Source organism: Heptranchias perlo, chromosome 12, assembly GCF_035084215.1.
Source record: "Heptranchias perlo isolate sHepPer1 chromosome 12, sHepPer1.hap1, whole genome shotgun sequence".
In the NCBI taxonomy this organism is placed as follows: Eukaryota; Metazoa; Chordata; class Chondrichthyes; order Hexanchiformes; family Hexanchidae; genus Heptranchias; species Heptranchias perlo.
Window position 1 is genome coordinate 73,037,912 of NC_090336.1, and position 22,998 is coordinate 73,060,909.

The following is a 22,998-nucleotide window of genomic DNA, read 5'->3' on the forward strand; positions in this document are numbered from 1 at the left end:
TTTGTAGCCAGCTTGCTATCCATTCTGCTACCCGTCCCCTGACTCCACATGCTCTGACCTTAGTCATGAGTCTACAATGTGGTACCTTATCGAAGACCTTTTGAAAATCCAAATATATTACATCTACTACATTACCCTTGTCTACACTTTCTGTTACTTCTTCAAAGGATTCAATAAGGTTAGTCAAGCATGACTTTCCCTTCTGAAATCCGTGCTGACTGTTCTTTTTTATATTTTCAGTTTCTAGATGTTTTTCTATTACATCTTTGAGTAAAGATTCCATTATCTTTCATACCACTGACGTTAAGTTAATTGGTCTATAGTTCCCTGGACTTGTTCCATCTCCATTTTTAACTATAAGAATCAGATTAACTGTCGACCAGTCCTCTGGCACTATTCCCTTTTCTAGTGAATTTTTATATATATGTAATAGTGCCTCTGCTATCTCTTCCCTAACTTCTTTAAATATTCGTGGATACAATCCATCCGGACCAGGGGGGTTATCCTCCTGAAGTTTGATTAGTTTATTAATTATCTCCCCCCTTTCTATCTTAAATATTTTAATATCTTTTGTGATCTCTTCTTCCAATGTCATGCCCACCATGTTAGTCTCCCTGAGGCAAAGTAATTATTTAATATTTCTGCCATTTCACTGTCATTACCTGTGAGTTTATCTTGTGTATCCCTTAGTGACCCGATCCCTATCCTGATTTTTCTTTTGATATTTATGTGTTTGTAAAATACTTTACGATTTCTTTTTATATTCCGTGACAATTTAATTTCGTAGTTTCTCTTTGCTTTCGTAATTGTTTTTTTGACTTCTTTCCTAACCTTTTCATATTCCCTTTTGTCATCCTCTCCTTTGTTGCCTAGGTAAACAGAAAATTACAAAGCGATATTGATAGATTAGGTGAATGGGCAAAACTGTGGCAAATGGAATTCAATGTAGACAAATGTGAGGTCATCCACTTTGGAACAATAAAGGATAGAACAGGATACTTTCTAAATGGTAAAAAGTTGAAAACAGTGGATGTCCAAAGGGACTTAGGGGTTCAGGTACATCGATCATTAAAGTGTCATGAACAGGTGCAGAAAATAATCAATAAGGCTAATGGAATGCTGGCCTTTATATCTCGAGGACTGGAGTACGAGGGGGCAGAAGTTATGCTGCAGCTATACAAAACCCTGGTTAGACCGCACCTGGAGTACTGTGAGCAGTTCTGGGCACCGCACCTTCGGAAGGACATATTGGCCTTGGAGGGAGTGCAGCGTAGGTTTACTAGAATGATACCAGGACTTCAAGGGTTAAGTTACAAGGAGAGATTGTACAAATTGGGGTTGTATTCTCTGGAGTTTCGAAGGTTAAGGGGTGATCTGATCGAAGTTTATAAGATATTAAGGGGAACGGATAGGGTGGATAGAGAGAAACTATTTCCGCTGGTTGGGGATTCTAGGAGTAGGGGGCACAGTCTAAAAATTAGAGCCAGACCTTTCAGGAGCGAGATTAGAAAACATTTCTACACACAAAGGGTGGTAGAAGTTTGGAACTCTCTTCCGCAAACGGCAATTGATATTAGCTCAATTGCTGAATTTAAATCTGAGATAGATAGCTTTTTGGCAACCAAAGATATTAAGGGATATGGGCCAAAGGCAGGTATATGGAGTTAGATCACAGATCAGCCATGATCTTATCAAATGGTGGAGCAGGCACGAGGGGCTGAATGGCCTACTCCTGTTCCTATGTACATAGGATTACATTGAGTCTACAGCACGGAAACAGGCCAATTGGCCTAACTGGTCCATGCTGGTGTTTATACTCCAAACGAGCCTCCTCCCTCCCTTCTTCATCTAAGGAAGACAAAGACCAAAGAAACTTAACTGGACCAGCCATATAAATACTGTGTCTACGAGAGCAGGTCAGAGGCTGGGTATTCTGTGGCGAGTGACTCACCTCCTGACTCCCCAAAGCCTTTCCACCATCTACAAGGCACAAGTCAGGAGTGTGATGGAATACTCTCCACTTGCCTGGATGAGTGCAGCTCCAACAACACTCAAGAAGCTCGACACCATCCAGGACAAAGCAGCCCGCTTGATTGGCACCCCATCCACCACCCTAAACATTCACTCCCTTCACCACCGGCGCACCGTGGCTGCAGTGTGTACCATCCACAGGATGCACTGCAGCAACTTGCCAAGGCTTCTTCGACAGCACCTCCCAAACCCGCGACCTCTACCACCTAGAAGGACAAGGGCAGCAGGCACATGGGAACACCACCACCTGCACCTTCCCCTCCGAGTCACACACCATCCCGACTTGGAAATATATCACCATTCCTTCATCGTTGCTGGTTCAAAATCCTGGAACTCCCTTTTTAACAGCACTGTGGGAGAACCTTCACCACACGGACTGCAGCGGTTCAAGAAGGCGGCTCACCACCACCTTCTCAAGGGGCAATTAGGGATGGGCAATAAATGCCGGCCTCGCCAGCGACGCCCACATCCCGTGAACGAATTTTAAAAATATATATTGGAAAAAAGCTCATTTTGAGGGGATGAGAATGGAACTGGGGAAGGTGAGTTGGAAAAAGAAAGTGATAGTCAAAGAGATAGAACAGCAGTGGGAAATATTTAAAATGGTGATCAATGGAGTTCAGGAGAAATATATTCCTCTAAAAAACAAGATCAAACTAGCCAGTAATAATAAAACAAAGAAATAAGGGCAAAATTGAAGCTAAAGAAAAAGGCATACACTAAATACATAGGAACATAGGAACAGGAGGAGGCCATTCAGCCCCTCGTGCCCGCTCCGCCATTTGATAAGATCATGGCTGATCTGTGATCTAACTCCATATACCTGCCTTTGGCCCATATCCCTTAATACCTTTGGTTGCCAAAAAGCTATCTATCTCAGATTTAAATTTAGCAATTGAGCTAGTATCAATTGCCGTTTGCGGAAGAGAGTTCCAAACTTCTACCACCCTTTGTGTGTAGGAATGTTTTCTAATCTCACTCCTGAAAGGTCTGGCTCTAATTTTTAGACTGTGCCCCCTACTCCTAGAATCCCCAACCAGCGGAAATAGTTTCTCTCTATCCACCCTATCCGTTCCCCTTAATATCTTATAAACTTCGATCAGATCACCCCTTAACCTTCGAAACTCCAGAGAATACAACCCCAATTTGTGTAATCTCTCCTCGTAACTTAACCCTTGAAGTCCGGGTATCATTCTAGTAAACCTACGCTGCACTCCCTCCAAGGCCAATATGTCCTTCCGAAGGTGCGGTGCCCAGAACTGCTCACAGCACTCCAGGTGCGGTCTAACCAGGGTTTTGTATAGCTGCAGCATAACTTCTGCCCCCTTGTACTCCAGTCCTCTAGATATAAAGGCCAGCATTCCATTAGCCTTATTGATTATTTTCTGCACCTGTTCATGACACTTCAATGATCCATGTACCTGAACCCCTAAGTCCCTTTGGACATCCACTGTTTTTAACTTTTTACCATTTAGAAAGTACCCTGTTCTATCCTTTATTGGTCCAAAGTGGATGACCTCACATTTATCTACATTGAATTCCATTTGCCACAGTTTTGCCCATTCACCTAATCTATCAATATCGCTTTGTAATTTTATGTTTTCATCTACACTGCTTACAATGCCACCAATCTTTGTGTCATCGGCAAACTTAGATATGAGACTTTCTATGCCTTCATCTAAGTCGTTAATAAATATTGTGAATAATTGAGGCCCCAAGACAGATCCCTGCGGGACACCACTAGTCACACCCTGCCAATGTGAGTACCTTCCCATTATCCCTACTCTCTGTCGCCTTTCGCTCAGCCAACTTCCTAACCAAGTCCGTACTTTTCCCTCGATTCCATGGGCTTCAATCTTAGCTAACAGTCTCTTTTGTGGGACTTTATCAAATGCCTTCTGGAAGTCCATATAAATAACATCCATTGACATTCCCCTGTCCACTACTTTAGTCACCTCTTCAAAAAATTCAATCAGGTTTGTCAGGCACGACCTACCTTTCACAAATCCATGCTGGCTCTCTCTGATTAACTGAAAATTCTCGAGGTGTTCAGTCACCCTATCCTGTAATCGGCAACTTATGAAATTAACATTAATGCAAATGGTTATCCCTTTTTGGCTGATTTAAGGGCCTGCCAGTACTAAACGTGGATGTTTTAAGCTGTCCACAGGTCAGCCATGATCTCAGTGAATGGCGGAACAGGCACGAGGGGCTGAACGGCCTCCTCCTGTACCGATGTACTGATCCATACTTAAGAAAAGACATACTTGCTCTTGAGGCAGTACAAAGAAGGTTCACTCGGTTAATCCCGGGGATGAGGGGGTGGACATATGAGGAGAGGTTGAGTAGATTGGGACTCTACTCATTGGAGTTCAGAAGAATGAGAGGCGATCTTATTGAAACATATAAGATTGTGAAGGGGCTTGATCGGGTGGATGCGGTAAGGATGTTCCCAAGGATGGGTGAAACTAGAACTAGGGGGCATAATCTTAGAATAAGGGGCTGCTCTTTCAAAACTGAGATGAGGAGAAACTTCTTCACTCAGAGGGTAGTAGGTCTGTGGAATTTGCTGCCCCAGGAAGCTACATCATTAAATAAATTTAAAACAGAAATCGACAGTTTCCTCGAAGTAAAGGGAATTAGGGGTTACGGGGAGCGGGCAGGAAATTGGAGATGAATTTAGATTTGAGGTTAGGATCAGATCAGCCATGATCTTATTGAATGGCGGAGCAGGCTCGAGGGGCCGATTGGCCTACTCCTGCTCCTATTTCTTATGTTCATATGTTCCCGGTCAATAGGACTGTAAAGTACAGGGCGAACCTGAGAGTCAGGTCCTCGCTGGTTCTGAGGGCCGGGTCAGATCTTTTCCTTTGCGACCCTCGGGAGGCAGGAGCTGGAGACCCCCCCACCATGCTCCAAACAGGAGCAGCAACAAAAGCGGGAGGAGGAGCAGTGCAGGGAGGCAGCGGGTCTCCAACGGGGCAACCTTGCCTTCTGAGAAAATAAACGTGCCTTTAGATCTGGAGAATATTCACCCCTGGGTCTTGGAGATATCAGCATACAGTTTATAAATATTGTAATTTGTGCTGGGAGCGACTGAAGTGAAATTTTCCCTTGCTGTTGGAGAGGAAATGAGAAGATTGAGATGTTAAAGCAGCTCTAAATGTCCAGGAAATGACAGACACGTCCGTGGTCTTGTCTCCTGATGAAGAAGGTTGTGAACATAATATGTAATTCAGTACAAGCAGTTTTCTGTATTCTGTAACCCCATCGATCATTCCCACTGATATTTCCATAAAAACTGCATTTCAAACCCAGCGAGATGTTTGAGCACCGATTTTCCCTTCACATAAAGCACATGAAGTTTCAGATGGTGCACAGAGGTTAATCAGAGATATGCTGTTCCTGACATACGGTATTAAAGATTTCCTCAGCCATTCTGGACTGTCGGCGATCTTGATCCATGCGTCTCTCCGAAATTCCTCTGCCCATAATTCAACCCAAAAATTATCGTGCTTGTCTTAACTGGAAAAACTCTCCCCGTGGGCAGCACGCCCGCCTCTTAGTCCGAAGGGTGTGGGCCCACTCCAGAGACTTGAGTAGATAATCTAAGCTCCCCCCTCCCCCGGTGTCCTGACCAGTATTTATCCCTCAACCAACATCGCCAGAACAGATTATCTGGTCGTTATCTCGTTGCTGTTTGTGGGATCTTGCTGTGCGCAAATTGACTGCCGCGTTTCCTGCTTTTATCACCAAGGCCGCCTACTTCCACCTCCGTAACATCGCCTGTCTCGGCCCCTGCCTCAGCTCATATGCTGCTGGAACCCTCATCCCTGCCTTTGTTACCTCCAGACTCAACTATTCCAATGCTCTCCTGGCCGGCCTCCCATCTTCCACCCTCCGTAAACTTGAGCTCATCCAAAACTCTGCTGCCCCCCGTATCCTAACTCGCACCAAGTCCCATTCACCCATCACCCTCCTGTGCTCGCTGACCCACATCGGCTCCCAGTCAGGGAACACCTCGATTTTAAAATTCTCATCCTTGTTTTCAAATCCCTCCATGGCCCTCGCCCCTCCCTATCTCTGTAACCTCCTCCAGTCCTACAATCCTCCGAGATCTCTGCGCTCCTCCAATTCTGGCCTCTTGCACTTCCCCGATTTCCATCGCTCCACCATTGGCGGCCGTGCCTTCAGCTGCCTGGGCCCTAAGCTCTGGAATTCCCTCCCTAAACCTCTCCGCCTCTCTCTCCTCCTTTAAGACGCTCCTTAAAACCTACCTCTTTGACCAAGCTTTTGGTCACCTGACCTGATATCTCCTTTTTTATTCGTTCATGGGATGTGGGCGTCGCTGGCGAGGCCGGCATTTATTGCCCATCCCTAATTGCCCCTTGAGAAGGTGGTGGTGAGCCGCCTTCTTGAACTGCTGCAGTCCGTGTGGTGAAGGTTCTCCCACAGTGCTGTTAGGAAGGGAGTTCCAGGATTTTGACCCAGCGACAATGAAGGAACGGTGATATATTTCCAAGTCGGGATGGTGTGTGACTTGGAGGGGAATGTGCAGGTGGTGTTGTTCCCATGTGCCTGCTGCCCTTGTCCTTCTAGGTGGTAGAGATCGCGGGTTTGGGAGGTGCTGTCGAAGAAGCCTTGGCGAGTTGCTGCAGTACATCCTATGGATGGTGCACACTGCAGCCACAGTGCGCCGGTGGTGAAGGGAGTGAATGTTTAGGGTGGTGGATGGGGTGCCAATCAAGCGGGCTGCTTTGTCCTGGATGGTGTCGAGCTTCTTGAGTGTTGTTGGAGCTGCACTCATCCAGGCAAGTGGAGAGTATTCCATCACACTCCTGACTTGTGCCTTGTAGATGGTGGAAAGGCTTTGGGGAGTCAGGAGGTGAGTCACTCACCGCAGAATACCCAGCCTCTGACCTGCTCTTGTCGCCACAATGTCTTGGCGTCAAATTTTATTTGATAATTGCGCCTTGGGGTGATTTACTATGTTAAAGGCGCTATATAAATGCAGGTTGACTTGCAAGCAGTGTCTATCCTTCGGAAGTACTTCATTGGCTGTAAAGCGCTTTGGGACGCCCTGAGGTCATGAAAGGCGCTATATAAATGCAAGTCTTTAAAATAGCAAGAGGAGGAATGTCACATGGTGTTGCAAGTTTCTGTGCTGAGATTACCAAGAGTAACTGTGACATTTGCAGCAGGTCAGACTGTTTCTGGCCCCTCATGGTGAGATTGCATTTCGGACCAAACCAAGGGTCATTTTCTGCACGGGAACCAATCCTCCCAGGAACTGGGTTCTCAACTCACTCAACGAAAGGATTCTTACAACCAGGAACCAGTCAAGAGCCCCATCACATCAGTCTCGGCTTAGGCGTTGCCAACCCTCCAGGATTGTCCTGGAGTCTCCAGGATTTAAAGACTAATCTCCCGGCCACTTCTGGGAGCAAAAACCCCAGGAGAAAAATCAGAGGAGTATTTTTTTTTTTGAACACTTTCATTTATTAGTGATAAAAATATTGGAGGCCGTCAAGAATCATCCAATTCCCAACTGTTCATGTCAAAGTATTACGGGCTCATCCATCCTGCTGGTAATCATTGAAGTGTCATGAACAGGTGCAGAAAATAATCAAGAAGGCTAATGGAATGCTGAGGGAGCGCCGCACTGTCGGAGGGTCAGTACTGAGGGAGGGGGGGCGAGGGCCAGGGAGGGATTTGAACACGAGGATGAGAATTTTAAAATCGAGGCGTTCCCGGACCGGGAGCAGATGTAGGTCAGCGAGCACAGGGGGGGCGATGGGTGAACGGGACTCGGTGCGAGTTAGGATACGGGGGGCAGCAGAGTTTTGGATGAGCTCAAGTTTATGGGAGATGGGAGGCCGGCCAGGAGAGCACTGGAATAGCCCAGTCTGGAGGTAAGAAAGGCACGGATGAGGGTTTCTGCAGCAGATGAGCTGAGGCAGGGGCGGAGACGGGCGATGTTACGGAGGTGGAAGCGGGCGGTCTCGGTGATGGAGCGGATATGGGGTCAGAAGCTCATCTCAGGGTCAAATAGGACGCCAAGGTTGCGAACGGTCTGGTTCAGCCTCAGACAGGGGCCGGGGAGAGGGATGGAGTCGGTGGCGAGGGAACGGAGTTTGTGACGGGGACTGAAGACAATGGTTTCGGTAAGTCTGTGAGGGGGGCGGTGGGAGGTGATCGGGGGGGGCGGGGGGTGCAAGAGTAACGGCGAGGAACTCCTTCTGATTCCACAAAATACCAAGGGGGTAACTTTAACCCCCAAGAACAGGTGGGTTGGGGACGGGTGGGAGTTGAGAATAGTTTTTTTTCGGGTCGCAAACACGAAATTTTCGGACTTTGCGTTCCCAGTGGGAAGCCCGCACTTCTACGCTCCCACGTTAAACCCGGGTTGCGGTCGCGACCCAAAAAACAACTCCCACCCGCCCCCAACCCACTCGTTCTTGGGGGTTAAAATCACCCCCCAAAGTATGTCGGCCTTTTTTGAGTGGTCTCCAGCGGTCCCTTTAAGGGCCGTTGTTCAAGCTGCTCAAGACCTGGAAATGTCGGTCGGAGCACGAGCCCCGGCTAGGACCAACCAACTTAGGAGTCCAAGACCCACAATGAGACCGTGACCAATTCCGCAGTGGCCCGACCGTCCGTGCGGATCGGGCGTGGGCCTCTGCCCGGCTAAATTGGTTGCCATCACATCCATCTTAGGCCCATAAAACATGAGAAAAAGGAGCAGGAGTGGGCCATTCGGCCCCTCGGGCCTGCTCCGCCATTCATTCAGATCATGGCTGATCTTCGACCTCAACTCCACTTTCCCGCCCGATCCCCATATCCCTTGATTCCCCGAGAGTCCAAAAATCTATCGATCTCAGTCTTGAATTTACTCAACGACTGAGCATCCACAGCCCTCTGGGGTAGAGAATTCCAAAGATTCACAACCCTCTGAGTGAAGAAATTCCTCCTCATCTCAATCCTAAATGGCCGACCCCTTATCCTGAGACTATGCCCCCTAGTTCTAGACTCTCCAGCCAGGGGGGAAACAGCCTCTCAGCATCGACCCTGTCAAGCCCTCTAAGAATTTTATACCTTTCAATGAGATCACCTCTCGTTCTTCTAAACTCCAGAGAGTATAGGCCCATTCTGCTCAACCTCTCCTCATAGGACAACAGTCTTATCCCAGGAACGGGCGCAACGAAGCAAAATTCGGGGCCCGGTTTCTCCAAGGTGCCCGGCTGAACCATCACTTGCCTTTGGCACCCACGGTGACGAGGGGGTTTGATAAATTGAATTGGGGCTTACAATTTCCCACTTTACAACAGTGACGACACTTCACAAAGTACTTCATTGACTGCCAAGCGCTTTGGGACATCCTGAGACGGTGAAAGGCGCGACAGAAATGCGAGTTCCTTCTTTCTTTACAACAGGGAGTCAGGATATCAATGTGCGAGAACAAAAACCAATAATAGATATATACGAGGAAAGATTAATCCTAAATCTGACGAGGCTGGAAGAGTACGACCAGAAAATATTACATGCGTCACACTCTCTCTTGTGGAGTCATTTATATTCTGAAGGCCCTTACAGTTTTTTTAAGAGCTACCAGCTGCAGAACCAAATTTTATTACTTGAAATATGCAGCAAGGTTACAAGATTGGTAATCTGCCGGGATCCACAGATTGATAAGTCTCTTGATGGTTTTGTCGAGGAATTTTTCGTCGCTTTTAAATAACACTTCAAAAAAAACAATCCATCGGCCTCGAGGAGCTTTGGGACGTCCTGAGGTTGTGGCAGCCATGAGATAAACGCAAACTCTTTCTTCTTTTCTTTCCGAATCAATTTTTTTTTATTTGCAAATCCAAAACAAAACTGTAAATCTGCAAATCTCTGTCCCGCAGCCTGCTTAATTATTCATTCAGCGATCCCGGGCAAACAGAAAGATCGGGAGAATACTTAGAGCCGCTGCAGCTGTCAAAAAGATTTATTTAGAAGCTGCTCAATCTCTCCTGGCATTGCACACGGGGCCGAGAGTGCGGTTCGAGAGCAGTGGCTAATTTACCAGGATGCGCTGACCTAATTGAGCTGCTATTCTGTCCTTCATATTTCCATTATAAATTCCCATGTCCACATTTATAATGGCAACACCCTCCAACCAGCAGGGGCATTGCAGCCCCCTCCACTGGTTGGGGGGGTGTAATTACAGCGTGACAAGTTTACATAGGGAGTTCCCATTATAAATATGGACATGGGAATTTAAAGTGGAAACAATTGACAGGAAGTACAGGTTCCACATTTATAATGGCAACACCCTCCAACCAGCAGGGGCATTGCAGCCCCCTCCACTGGTTGGGGGGGGGTGTAATTACAGCGTGACAAGTTTACATAGGGAGTTCCCATTATAAATATGGACATGGGAATTTAAAGTGGAAACAATTGACAGGTGGACATAATATCTTTAATATATTATAGATGTGAAATTTAACACACCTTCCTCAGAAGAGTACTAAAAAAAATTGAATTTTATTATTTATATTAAAACCATTTGCAGATCATTAGATACGAGGGTGGTGCCAGAGGACTGGAGAATTGCAAATGTTGCACCCTTGTTCAAAAAAGGGTGTAAGGATAAACCCAGCAACTACAAGCCGGTCAGTTTAACCTCGGTGATGGGGAAACTTTTAGAAACGATAATCCGGGACAGAATTAACAGTCACTTGGACGAGTGTGGATTAATTAAGGAAAGCCAGCACGGATTTGTTAAAGGCAAATCGTGTTTAACTAACTTGATTGAGTTTTTTGATGAGGTAACAGAGAGGGTCAATGAGAGCAATGCGGTTGATGTGGTGTATATGGACTTCCAAAAGGCGTTTGATAAAGTGTCACATAATAGGCTTGTCATCAAAATTGAAGCCCGTGGAATAAAAGGGGCAGTGGCAGCATGGATATAAAATTGGTGAAATGAGAATAACAGGGAGTAGTGGTGAACGGTTGTTTTTCGGACTGGAGGGAGGTGTACAGTGGTGTTCCCCAGGGGTCAGTGCTGGGACCACTGCTTTTCTTGATATATATTAATGACTTAGACTTGGGTGTACAGGACACAATTTCAAAATTTGCAGAAAACACAAAACTTGGAAGGGTAGTGAACAGTGAGGAGGATAGTGATAGACTTCAAGAGGATATAGACAGGCTGGTGGAATGGGCGGACACGTGGCAGATGAAATTTAATGCAGAGAAGTGCAAAGTGATACATTTTGGTAGGAAGAATGAGGAGAGGCAATATAAACTAGAGGGTACAATTCTAGAGGGGGTGCAGGAATAGAGAGACCTGGGGGTATATGTGCACAGGTCGTTGAAGGTGGCAGGGCAGGTTGAGAAAGTGGTTAAAAAAGCATACGGGATCCTGGGCTTTATAAATAGAGGCATAGAGTACAAAAGCAAGGAAGTTAGGATGAACCTTTATAAAACACTGGCTCGGCCACAACTGGAGTATTGTGTCCAATTCTGGCCACCGCACTTTAGGAAAGATGCGAAGGCCTTAAGGAGGGTGCAGAAAAGATTTACTAGAATGATTCCAGGGATGAGGGACCTCAGTTACGTGGACAGACTGGAGAAGCTGGGGTTGTTCTCCTTGGAACAGAGAAGGTTGAGAGGAGATTTGATCGAGGTGTTCAAAATCATGAAGGGTCTAGACAGAGTAGATAGAGAGAAACTGTTCCCATTGGCAGAAGGGTCAAGGACCAGAGGACATAGATTTAAGGTGATTAGCAAAAGAACCAAAGGCGACATGAGGAAAAGCTTTTTTACACAGCGAGTGGTTATGATCTGGAATGCACTGCCCGAGGGGGTGGTGGAGGCAGATTCAATCATGGCCTTCAAAAGGGAATTGGATAAGTACTTGAAGGGAAAATACCTGCAAAGGGTGGGGGAGTGGGACTAGCTGGAATGCTCTTGCAGAGAGCCGGCACGGGCTCGACGGGCCAAATGGCCTCCTTCTGTGCTGTAACCTTTGTATGAATCTATTCTATGATTCCTCAAGATTAGATTGGATAGGTGAATGAATGAAAGGGATATGGGAACAGGGCAGGTAAATGTGATCAGGATTATTTGATCGCCTGGAGGGGAAACCCCAGCACGGACTCGATGGGCCAAATGGCCTGTTTCTGTGTTGTAACTTCGATGTATCTTGATGCCTCTCCCTGCGATTCTATGCTCCCAGGGGTCGCTGCGTTAAAAATGGCAAGTGCACAGCCCGAGATACTCTATCTGATATAAGAACATAAGAACATAAGAAATAGGAGCAGGAGTAGGCCAATCGGCCCCTCGAGCCTGCTCCGCCATTCAATAAGATCATGGCTGATCTGATCCTAACCTCAAATCTAAATTCATGTCCAATTTCCTGCCCGCTCCCCGTAACCCCTAATTCCCTTTACTTCTAGGAAACTGTCTATTTCTGTTTTAAATTTATTTAATGATGTAGCTTCCACAGCTTCCTGGGGCAGCAAATTCCACAGACCTACTACCCTCTGAGTGAAGAAATTTCTCCTCATCTCAGTTTTGAAAGAGCAGCCCCTTATTCTAAGATTATGCCCCCTCGTTCTAGTTTCACCCATCCTTGGGAACATCCTTACCGCATCCACCCGATCAAGCCCCTTCACAATCTTATATGTTTCAATAAGATCGCCTCTCGTTCTTCTGAACTCCAATGAGTAGAGTCCCAATCTACTCAACCTCTCCTCATATGTCCACCCCCTCATCCCCGGGATTAACCGAGTGAACCTTCTTTGTACTGCCTCGAGAGCAAGTATGTCTTTTCTTAAGTATGGAGACCAAAACTGTATGCAGTATTCCAGGTGCGGTCTCACCAATACCTTATATAACTGCAGCAATACCTCCCTGTTTTTATATTCTATCCCCCTAGCAATAAAAGCCAACATTGCGTTAGCCTTCTTGATCACCTGCTGCACCTGCATACTATGAGCAGAAAATCACGTCCTGTACTCCTGCAATTCCCCACGACGCTTGGGATCGGGGTCTCTAAGGAAAATGGAAGAAAGCACCAATCATCTAATGTGCTGAACACCGGAATTTTGGAGGCTATTTTGCAATTGGATCAAGATTTTACCCAGAAATGCAGAGATGAATTCTTCCATTGGTGAAATATTATTTGACCAATGCACTCCCCCCCATCTTCCGATCACGGAAGAAATAGGAGCAGGAGTAGGCCATTCGGCCCCTCGAGGCCTGCTCCGCCATTCAATCAGATCGTGGCTGATCTTCGACCTCAACTCCACTTTCCTGCCCGATCCCTTGATTCCCCTAGAGTCCAAAAATCTATCCATCTCAGCCTTGAATATACTCAACGACTGAGCATCCACAGCCCTCTGGGGTGGAGAATTCCAAAGATTCACAACCCTCTGAGTGAAGAAATTCCTCCTCATCTCAGTCTTGAATGGCCGACCCCTCATCCTGAGACTATGCCCCCTAGTTCTAGACTCTCCAGCCAGGGGGAAACAGCCTCTCAGCATCTACCCTGTCAAGCCCCCTCAGAATCTCATATATTTCAAGGAGATCGCCTCTCATTCTTCTAAACTCCAGAGATTATAGGCCCACTGCCCCCCCCAATTTCCTGATCACTGCCCTCCCATTCTCCCTCCCCTCCCTGTTCCCTCTCCCCTTCCGTGCCCCCTCATTGCCTGGACCTTAAATTGACCCATTTATATAAAGCTATAAAACTTCACAGTATTAAAATCCAATCTGAACGCACTTGAGGCACACACATTAATTCCGCCCAAATCGTTTTCATTTATTCGCGTTAAATTTTAAATGTGGCGTTTATTGAATTCGCTGACTGCGCTCAAAACCAGAAAGGTTATTAAAAAAAAAACTGCATAAAACGTTTTCGGACGCCAACAGCCTGAGCCCCAAGGCAGCCTGAAAAATCCAACCCCAAACAAAGGGTCTAACACTTGTTTCAGGCTCCCTCTGCTAAATTGGTCAGTAATAAAGCCAGGCAGGTATTGGGGCCCACACTGCTCAGGATTTATTAGCGCTCCCTCGGCCACCGGCCCACAGTGGCTGCAGTGTGGACCATCCACAGGATGCACTGCAGCAACTCGCCAAGGCTTCTTCGACAGCACCTCCCAAACCCGCGACCTCTACCACCTAGAAGGACAAGGGCAGCAGGCACATGGGAACAACACCACCTGCACGTTCCCCTCCGAGTCACACACCATCCCGACTTGGAAATATATCGGCCGTTCCTTCATCGTCGCTGGGTCAAAATCCTGGAGCTCCCTCCCTAACAGCGCTGTGGGAGAACCGTCACCACACGGACTGCAGCGGTTCAAGAAGGCGGCTCATCACCACCTTCTCAAGGGCAATTAGGGATGGGCAATAAATGCCGGCCTCGCCAGCGACGCCCACATCCCCCAGAATGAATTCTTAAAAACTAACCGGGTCAGCTTCTCTCTAGGTTCCACAGTTGCCCTGTGCCCGCGATCGTCCCCACCCCACCTCCTGTGTTCCTTCCCCCTCCCGAGACTTACCCAAGGGTCACTGCCAGTGAGGCAGATTCTCCGGACAGACGAGCTCCATGCTGAGGCTCAAGGACCAATCCTCGGGCCTCCATCTTCAGGCCTGGGGACCGCTCCCTGCACCCATTTGAAGCCTAAACACTGGCCTAAATGAATTTCTAGGCCTCAGTCCCAAACTTTACTTCTTGCGATATTAACGGTGGCCGCCAATGGCGGGGCGAAGAAAATCGAGGATGTGCAAGGTGCCAGAATTGGAGGAGCGCAGAGATTGCGGAGAGTCGTAGGGCTGGAGCACTAGGTTAATTCTTGGGATGAGAGGGTTGTCCGATGAGGAGAGGTTGAGTAGAATGGGCCGGTACTCTCTGGAGTTTAGAAGAGTGAGAGGTGATCTCATTGAAACGTGCAAGATTCTGAGGGGGCTCGACAGGGTAGATGCTGAGAGGCTGTTTCCCCCGGCTGGAGAGTCTAGAACTAGGGGGCATAGTCTCAGGATAAGGGGTCGGCCATTTAAGACTGAGATGAGGAGGAATTTCTTCACTCAGAGGGTTATGAATCTTTGGAATTCGCTACCCCAGAGGGCTGTGGATGCTCAGTCGTTGAGTATATTCAAGGCTGAGATAGATAGATTTTTGGACTCTAGGGGATTCAAGGAATAGGGCAGGAAAGTGGAGTTGAGGTCAAAGATCAGCCATGATCTTATTGAACGACGGAGCAGGCTCGAGGGGCCGTGTGGCCTACTCCTGCTCCTATTTCTTATGCTCTTATGGAGGAGGTCACAGAGATAGGGAGAGGTCGAGGCGTTCCCAGACAGGGAGCCAATGTGGGTCAGCGAGCACAGGGGGGGTGATGGGTGAACGGGACTCGGTGCGAGTTAGGATACGGGGGCAGCAGAGTTTTGAATGAACTCAAGTTTACGGAGGGTGGAAGGATGGGAGGCCGGCCAGGAGAGCATTGGAATGGTCGAGTCTGGAGGTAACAAAGGCATAGATGAGGGTTTCAGCAGCAGATGAGCTGAGGCAGGGGCGGAGACGGGCGATGTTACGGAGGTGGAAGTCGGCGGTCTTGGTGATGGAGCGGATATTTTCTTTTTTCTTAATTCTAGAGGGTCCCATTCTCTTTAGCTGCCCTTTCCCCTTCTGAATTCAACTGGAATATAATCCAATACTCACTTATGCCGATGTAAAAATGTAATAAACGGCAGACTATTGACTTTTCCGATAATTGAAGAATGTGATTTAATGCTCTGTTGTTTTCAATTACTGACTTTAAGCAACGAAAGATATGAATAATTCACAAGCCGATGAACCCGACCAGTTAAACTCGTTCAGCTCTGTATCAACTCTGACATTCAACCCTTGACCTCAGTGACCAGAATAAGATTATAGTGCACAATATACTTGAGTCACTGGCTTTTACCAGTTAAGCGAATAACCTGAATGCATCCAGTTAACTACAGGGTTAATCTGATCACCTTTAAACCTGCCCCAGACCTCAGCTCAGTAACAATGAACAAACAAAGACACACTGGAGGGTCGTGTGAGTTCTGATCAGTGGTGGAGGGGTGGAGGAAGGAGGGGAGGGGAGGGGAAAGGAGGGAGGGAGGGAGGGGAGGGATGAGGGATGAGGGGGGAGGGGAAGGGAGGAGGGGAGGGGGAGGGGGAGGGGAGAGGGGAGGGGGGAAGGGAGGGAGGGGAGGAGGGAGGGAGGGGAGGGGGGGAAGGGAGGGGAGGGGGGGAAAGGAGGGAGGGGGAGGGGGGAAAGGAGGGAGGGGGAGGGGGGAAAGGAGGGAGGGGGGAGGGGGAGAGAGAGGGGGCGAAGGAGAGGGAGCGGAGGGAGGTTCAGCTGACTGGGGAGAGAGGGGTAGGGGGAGAGGAGGCAGAGGGAGGTTCGGCTGACTGGGGGGGAGGGGAGAGAGTGAGTGGGGGAGAGGGGGCGGAGGGAGGTTCGGCTGACTGGGGGGGAGGGGAGTGAGTGAGTGGGGGAGAGGGGGCGGAGGGAGGTTCGGCTGACTGGGGGGGAGGGGAGAGAGTGAGTGGGGGAGAGGGGGCGGAGGGAGGTTCGGCTGACTGGGGATGGGGGTCAAACTCAAGATGTGGGCAGGAACGGGACCGAGCTTGGAACTGGTGGATGTCGATTTACCCTGGTCCGAAGACTGATCCGAGACCTACAGGCCCAACTGATGACAGATGTTCCTGGGCGTTTCCCCCAAAGCCTCCTTGGCCGACCACAAAATGATTGGGGGGGTGGGGGAGGTCATGAACCCTCTGACTCATCCACTGGTTCCAATGAAGGATCTGCTCGAAACATCAGTCTCTCTCTCTTGCGTCAGCTGTGACTCAGTGGGAGGCACTCTCGCCACTGAGTCAGGAGGTGGTGGGTTCGAGCCCCCACTCCAGAAACTTGAGCCCATAATCCAGGCCGACACTCCCAGTGCAGTACTGAGGGAGCACCGCACTGTCGGAGGGTCGGTACTGAGGGAGCGCCGCACTGTCGGAGGGTCAGTACTGAGGGAGCACCGCACTGTCGGAGGGTCAGTACTGAGGGAGCGCCGCACTGTCGGAGGGTCAGTACTGAGGGAGCGCCGCACTGTCGGAGGGTCAGTACTGAGGGAGCGCCGCTCTGTCGGAGGGTCAGTACTGAGGGAGCGCCGCACTGTCGGAGGGTCAGTACTGAGGGAGCGCCGCGCTGTCGGAGGGTCAGTACTGAGGGAGCGCCGCACTGTCGGAGGGGCAGTACTGAGGGAGCGCCGCACTGTCGGAGGGTCGGTACTGAGGGAGCGCCGCACTGTCGGAGGGTCGGTACTGAGGGAGTGCCGCACTGTCGGAGGGTCAGTACTGAGGGAGCGCCGCACTGTCGGAGGGTCGGTACTGAGGGAGCGCCGCACTGTCGGAGGGTCAGTACTGAGGGAGCGCCGCACTGTCGGAGGGTCAGTACTGAGGGAGCGCTGCACTATCGGAGGGTCAGTACTGAGGGAGTGCCGCACTGTCGGAGGGTCAGTACTGAGGGAGCGCTCCACTGTCGGAGGGTCAGTACTGAGAGAGCGCCGCACTGTCGGAGTGTCAGTACTGAGGGAGCGCCGCACTGTCGGAGGGTCAGTACTGAGGGAGCGCCGCACTGTCGGAGGGTCAGTACTGAGGGAGCGCCGCACTGTCGGAGGGTCAGTACTGAGGGAGCGCCGCACTGTCGGAGGGTCAGTACTGAGGGAGCGCCGCACTGTCGGAGGGTCAGTACTGAGGGAGCGCTGCACTGTCAGAGGGTCAGTACTGAGGGAGTGCTGCACTGTCGGAGGGTCAGTACTGAGGGAGCGCCGCACTGTCGGAGGGTCGGTACTGAGGGAGCGCAGCACTGTCGGAGGGTCGGTACTGAGGGAGCGCTGCACTGTCGGAGGGTCAGTACTGAGGGAGCGCTGCACTGTCGGAGGGTCAGTACTGAGGGAGCGCCGCACTGTCAGAGGGTCGGTACATAATGAGTGCATTTATCCCGCCATATTCACTGCTTAGGCTCCTGTTTTGCACCTGAAAAACAGTGTGACGCCATTGAATTTCTAGGCCATAATGTTTTAAGAACATAAGAAATAGGAGCAGGAGTCGGCCATTCGGCCCCTCGAGCCTGCTCCGCCATTCAATCAGATCATGGCTGATCTTTGACCTCAACTCCACTTTCCAGCCAAATCCCCATTTCCCTTGATTCCCCTGGAGTCCAAAAATCTACCACACAATCATAGAAAGGTTACAGCATGGAAGGAGATGCATTCGGCCCATCGAGTCCGCGCCGGCTCGATGCAAGAACAATCCAGCCAGTCCCACTCCCCCGCCCTATCCCTGTAGCCCTGCACATTTTTTTCCTTTCAAGTACTTATCCAGTTCCCTTTTGAAGGCCATCATTGAATCTGCCTCCACCACCCCCTCGGGCAGTGCATTCCAGATCCTAACCACTCGCTGTGTAAAAAAGTTTTTCCTCATGTCACCTTTGGTTCTTTTGCCAATCACCTTAAATCTATGTCCTCTGGTTCTTGACCCTTCCGCCAATGGGAACAGTTTCTCTCTATTCACTCTGTCTGGACCCTTCATGATTTTGAACACCTCTATCAAATCTCCTCGCAACCGTCTCTGTTCCAAGGAGAACAACCCCAGCTTCTCCAGTCTATCCACGTAACTAAAGTCCCTCATCCCTGGAATCATTCTAGTAAATCTCTTCTGCACCCTCTCTAAGGCCTTCACATCTTTCCTAAAGTGCGGTGCCCAGAACTGAACACAATATTCCAGTTGTGGTCGAACCAGTGTTTTATAAAGGTTCATCATGACTTCCTTACTTTTGTACTCTATGCCTCTATTTATAAAGCCCAGGATCCCGTATGCTTTTTAAACCGCTTTCTCAACCTGCCCTGCCACCTTCACCGATTCATGCTCATATACCCCCAGATCTCTCCGTTCCTGAACCCCTTTTAGAATTGTGCCCTCTAGTTTATATTGCCTCTCCTCGATCTTCCTACCAAAATGCAGCACCTCGCATTTTTCCGAGTTAAACTTCATCTGCCACGTGTCCGCCCATTCCACCAGCCTGTCTGTATCCTCTTGAAGTCTATCACTATCCTCCTCACTGTTCACTACCCTTCCGAGTTTTGTGTCATCTGAAAATTGTGAAATTGTGTCGATCTCAGCCGTGAATTTATTCAATGACTAAACATCCACAGCCCTCTGAGGTAGAATTCCAAAGATTCACCACCCTCCGAGGGAAGAAATTTCTCCTCATCTCGGTCCTAAATGGCCGACCCCTTATCCTGAGACTATGCCCCTTAGTTCTCCTCTCCAGCCAGGGGAAACAGCCTCTCAGCATCTACCCTGTCAAGCCCCCTCAGAATTTTACACGTTTCAATGAGATCACCTCTCATTCTTCTAAACTCCAGAGAGTATCGGCCCATTTTACTCAATCTCTCCTCATTGGACAACCCTCTCATCCCCGGAATCAATCTAGTGAACCTTTGTTGCTCCACCTCTAAGGCAAGTCTATCCTTCCTTAGGTAAGGAGACCAAAACTGTACACAGTGCTCCAGGTGAGGTCTCACCAAAGCCCTGTACAATTGTAGTAAGACTTCCTTACTCTTGTACTCCAATAAAGGCCAAAATGCCATTGGCCTTCCTAATTGCTTGCTGTACCTGCATGTTAACTTTCAGTGTTTCATGTCCAAGGAAATCCAAATCTCTCTGACTACTAGCATTTCTTAGTCTCTCACCTTTTAAAAAATATTCTGTTTTTCTATTCTTCCTACCAAAGTGGATAATTTCACATTTCCCCACATTATACTCCATTTGCCCCCTTCTTGCCCACTCACTTAACCTGTCCATATCCCTTTGCAGACTCTGTGTGTCCTCCTCACAGCTTACTTTCCCACCTAGCTTTGTATCGTCAGCAAACTTGGATACATTGCACTCGGTCCCTTCATCTAAGTCATTGATATAGATTGTAAATAGCTGAGGCCCGAGCACTGATCCTTGTGGTACCCCACTGGTTACAGCCTGACAACCTGAGAATGACCTGTTTATTCCTACTCTGATTTCTGTCCGTTAACCAATCCTCAATCCACGCTAATATATTACCCCCAATCTCTAATCTTGTGTGACATCTTCTTGTGTGGCACCTTTTCGAATGTCTTTTGAAAAATCCAAATATACTACATCCACTGGTTCCCCCTTAACTCCCCTCAAAGAACTCTAACAAATTTGTCAAACACGATTTGCCTTTCATAAAACTGTGTTGACTCATAATCATATTATCATTTTCTAAGTGCCCTGTTACTACGTCCTTGATAACGGATTCCAGCATTTTTCCGACTGCCCATGACAGGATTTGATCGTGTTTCTTCTGTCCTAGGGTGGCTCGATACAGAACAGAAAGTCAAAGAGGTGCTTGGAGCTTCAAGAAAGCACTGACAACGAGTTTGGATTCCAACTTGTACTCCAGAAGTGCAGTGGCCAACAATGGACCATCTCAAATGTCGTAAAGAAGCCCTCTCCCTAATGAACTTCTGTCCTTTCCCTTCCCTTTGATTATTGGTGTTTTCTTGCTACTATGTAGCATGTTTGCGAAGTTTTTTCTGCTGTAATTATCTTTGCGTCTCAGGTTTGTGGGATGAAGGGGAATTTTTTGTTTCGTACTGAAGGATTGAGTCGCTCGGGGTTTACAGCAAGTCGCTGTTGCGAAGGATGAAGGCCAGACTCAAAATAGTGAAATATTTTCTATGTGTGAATAGGTACAGAACAGATGGACAATATTTTATAACGTTTGCCAGTTGAAATGTCATCTGCTTTTGACATGCACGAGCCAATAGATTGGGAGTAGCCCATTCCCCAACTCCGTGAGATTTGGTCAATAAAGTTGGTGGACGTGAAAGGCCAGTTTCCAGAAAACGATAACTTCTTCTCAGCTCTGGTTCGAGTCAAATTGAAACTTCTGTTCGTTTCTGGAGGTCACGAGCATCACACAAACAACACGGAAAGAAACAGAGAAACTTTACATCGTTTAATGAAAACTGGAGTAGAAAATGCTCCGTCCAATCCCCTCAAAGCCTTGGAAAATACTTCATTATTGGACAGTAAGATATAGACCAAGACACTGTCGATGAGGGGGCGGGGAGTGAGGGGGCGGGGAGTGAGGGAGCGCGGAGTGAGGGAGCGCGGAGTGAGGGAGCGCGGAGTGAGGGAGCGGGGAGTGAGGGAGCGGGGAGAGAGGGAGCGGGGAGTGAGGGGGCGGGGAGTGAGGGAGCGGGAAGTGAGGGGGCGGGGAGTGAGGGAGCGGGGAGTGAGGGGGCGGGGAGTGGGGGAGGCGGGGAGTGGGGGGGCGGGGAGTGAGGGAGCGGGGAGTGAGGGGGCGGAGAGTGAGGGAGCGGAGAGTGGGGGGGCGGAGAGTGAGGGGGCGGGGAGTGAGGGAGCGGGGAGTGGGGGGGGGGGGAGTGGGGGGGCGGGGAGTGGGGGAGGCGGGGAGTGAGGGGGCGGGGAGTGAGGGGGCGGAGAGTGAGGGAGCGGAGAGTGGGGGGGCGGAGAGTGAGGGGGCGGGGAGTGAGGGGGCGGGGAGTGAGGGGGCGGGGAGTGAAGGGGCGGGGAGTGAGGGAGCGGGAAGTGGGGGGGCAGAGAGTGAGGGGGCGGAGAGTGGGGGGGCGGAGAGTGAGGGAGCGGAGAGTGGGGGGGCGGAGAGTGAGGGGGCGGGGAGTGAGGGGGCGGGGAGTGGGGGGGCGGGGAGTGGGGGGGGCGGAGAGTGAGGGGGCGGGGAGTGAGGGGGCTGGGAGTGAGGGGGCGGGTGTGGAGTGGGGGGGCGGGGAGTGGGGGGGCGGGGAGTGAGGGGGCGGGGAGTGGGGGGGGCGGAGAGTGAGGGGGGCGGGGAGTGAGGGATCGGGGAGCGAGGGAGTGGGGAGCGGGGGGGGCGGGGAGCGGGGGGGGCGGGGAGCGGGGGGGGCGGGGAGCGGGGGGGGCGGAGAGTGAGGGGGCGGGGAGTGAGGGATCGGGGAGCGAGGGAGTGGGGAGCGGGGGGGGCGGGGAGCGGGGGGGCGGAGAGCGAGGGGGGCGGGGGAGCGGGGGGGGGCGGAGAGTGAGGGATCGGGGAGTGAGGGAGCGAGGGAGTGGGGAGCGGGGGGCGGGGAGTGGGGGGGGCGGAGAGTGAGGGATCGGGGAGTGGGGAGTGAGGGAGCGGGGAGTGAAGTGTGAGTGGGGAGTGGGGAGCGAGGGAGTGGGGAGCGAGGGAGTGGGGAGCGAGGGAGTGGGGAGCGAGGGAGTGAGGGAGCGGGGAGTGAGGGAGCGGGGAGTGAAGTGTGAGTGGGGAGTGGGGGAGCGAGGGAGTGGGGGAGCGAGGGAGTGGGGGAGCGAGGAAGTGGGGGAGCGAGGGAGTGGGGAGCGAGGGAGTGGGGAGCGAGGGAGTGAAGAGTGGGGGAGTGAGCCTGGGATGAGATGGAAGGGTACGTATTATGAAAGTGTCATCGTGACACAAATACTGGCCAATCGTTGGTGCCCTCTCCGTAATTTGAAAACTTCGATCAGATCACCCCTTAATCTTCTAAACTCCAGAGAATACAACCCCAATTTGTGTAATCTCTCCTCGTAACTTAACCCTTGAAGTCCGGGTATCATTCTAGTAAACCTACGCTGCACTCCCTCCAAGGCCAATATGTCCTTCCGAAGGTGCGGTGCCCAGAACTGCTCACAGTACTCCAGGTGCGGTCTAACCAGGGTTTTGTATAGCTGCAGCATAACTTCTGCCCCCTTGTACTCTAGTCCTCGAGATATAAAGGCCAGCATTCCATTAGCCTTATTGATTATTTTCTGTATCAGTCCATGACATTTTAATGATCTATGTACCTGAACCCCTAAGTCTCTTTGGACATCCACTGTTTCGAGTTTTGCACCATTTAGAAAGTACCCTGTTCTATCCTTTTTAGGTCCAA

At 49.9% G+C, this 22,998-nt stretch overlaps 1 protein-coding gene across 1 annotated transcript in view; it reads left to right on the plus strand.

Moving 5' to 3' along the window:
- LOC137327794 (polypeptide N-acetylgalactosaminyltransferase 18-like) overlaps positions 1-20,957 on the plus strand; it is a 440,866-nt gene extending 419,909 nt beyond the window's left edge. Inside the window, exon 9 of the mRNA XM_067993601.1 lies at positions 20,439-20,957. Coding sequence (XP_067849702.1) covers positions 20,439-20,585 — 147 coding nt within the window. The 3' untranslated portion in view covers positions 20,586-20,957. The remainder of the gene's footprint in view (positions 1-20,438) is intronic.
- The last annotated feature ends 2,041 nt before the right edge of the window (positions 20,958-22,998 follow it).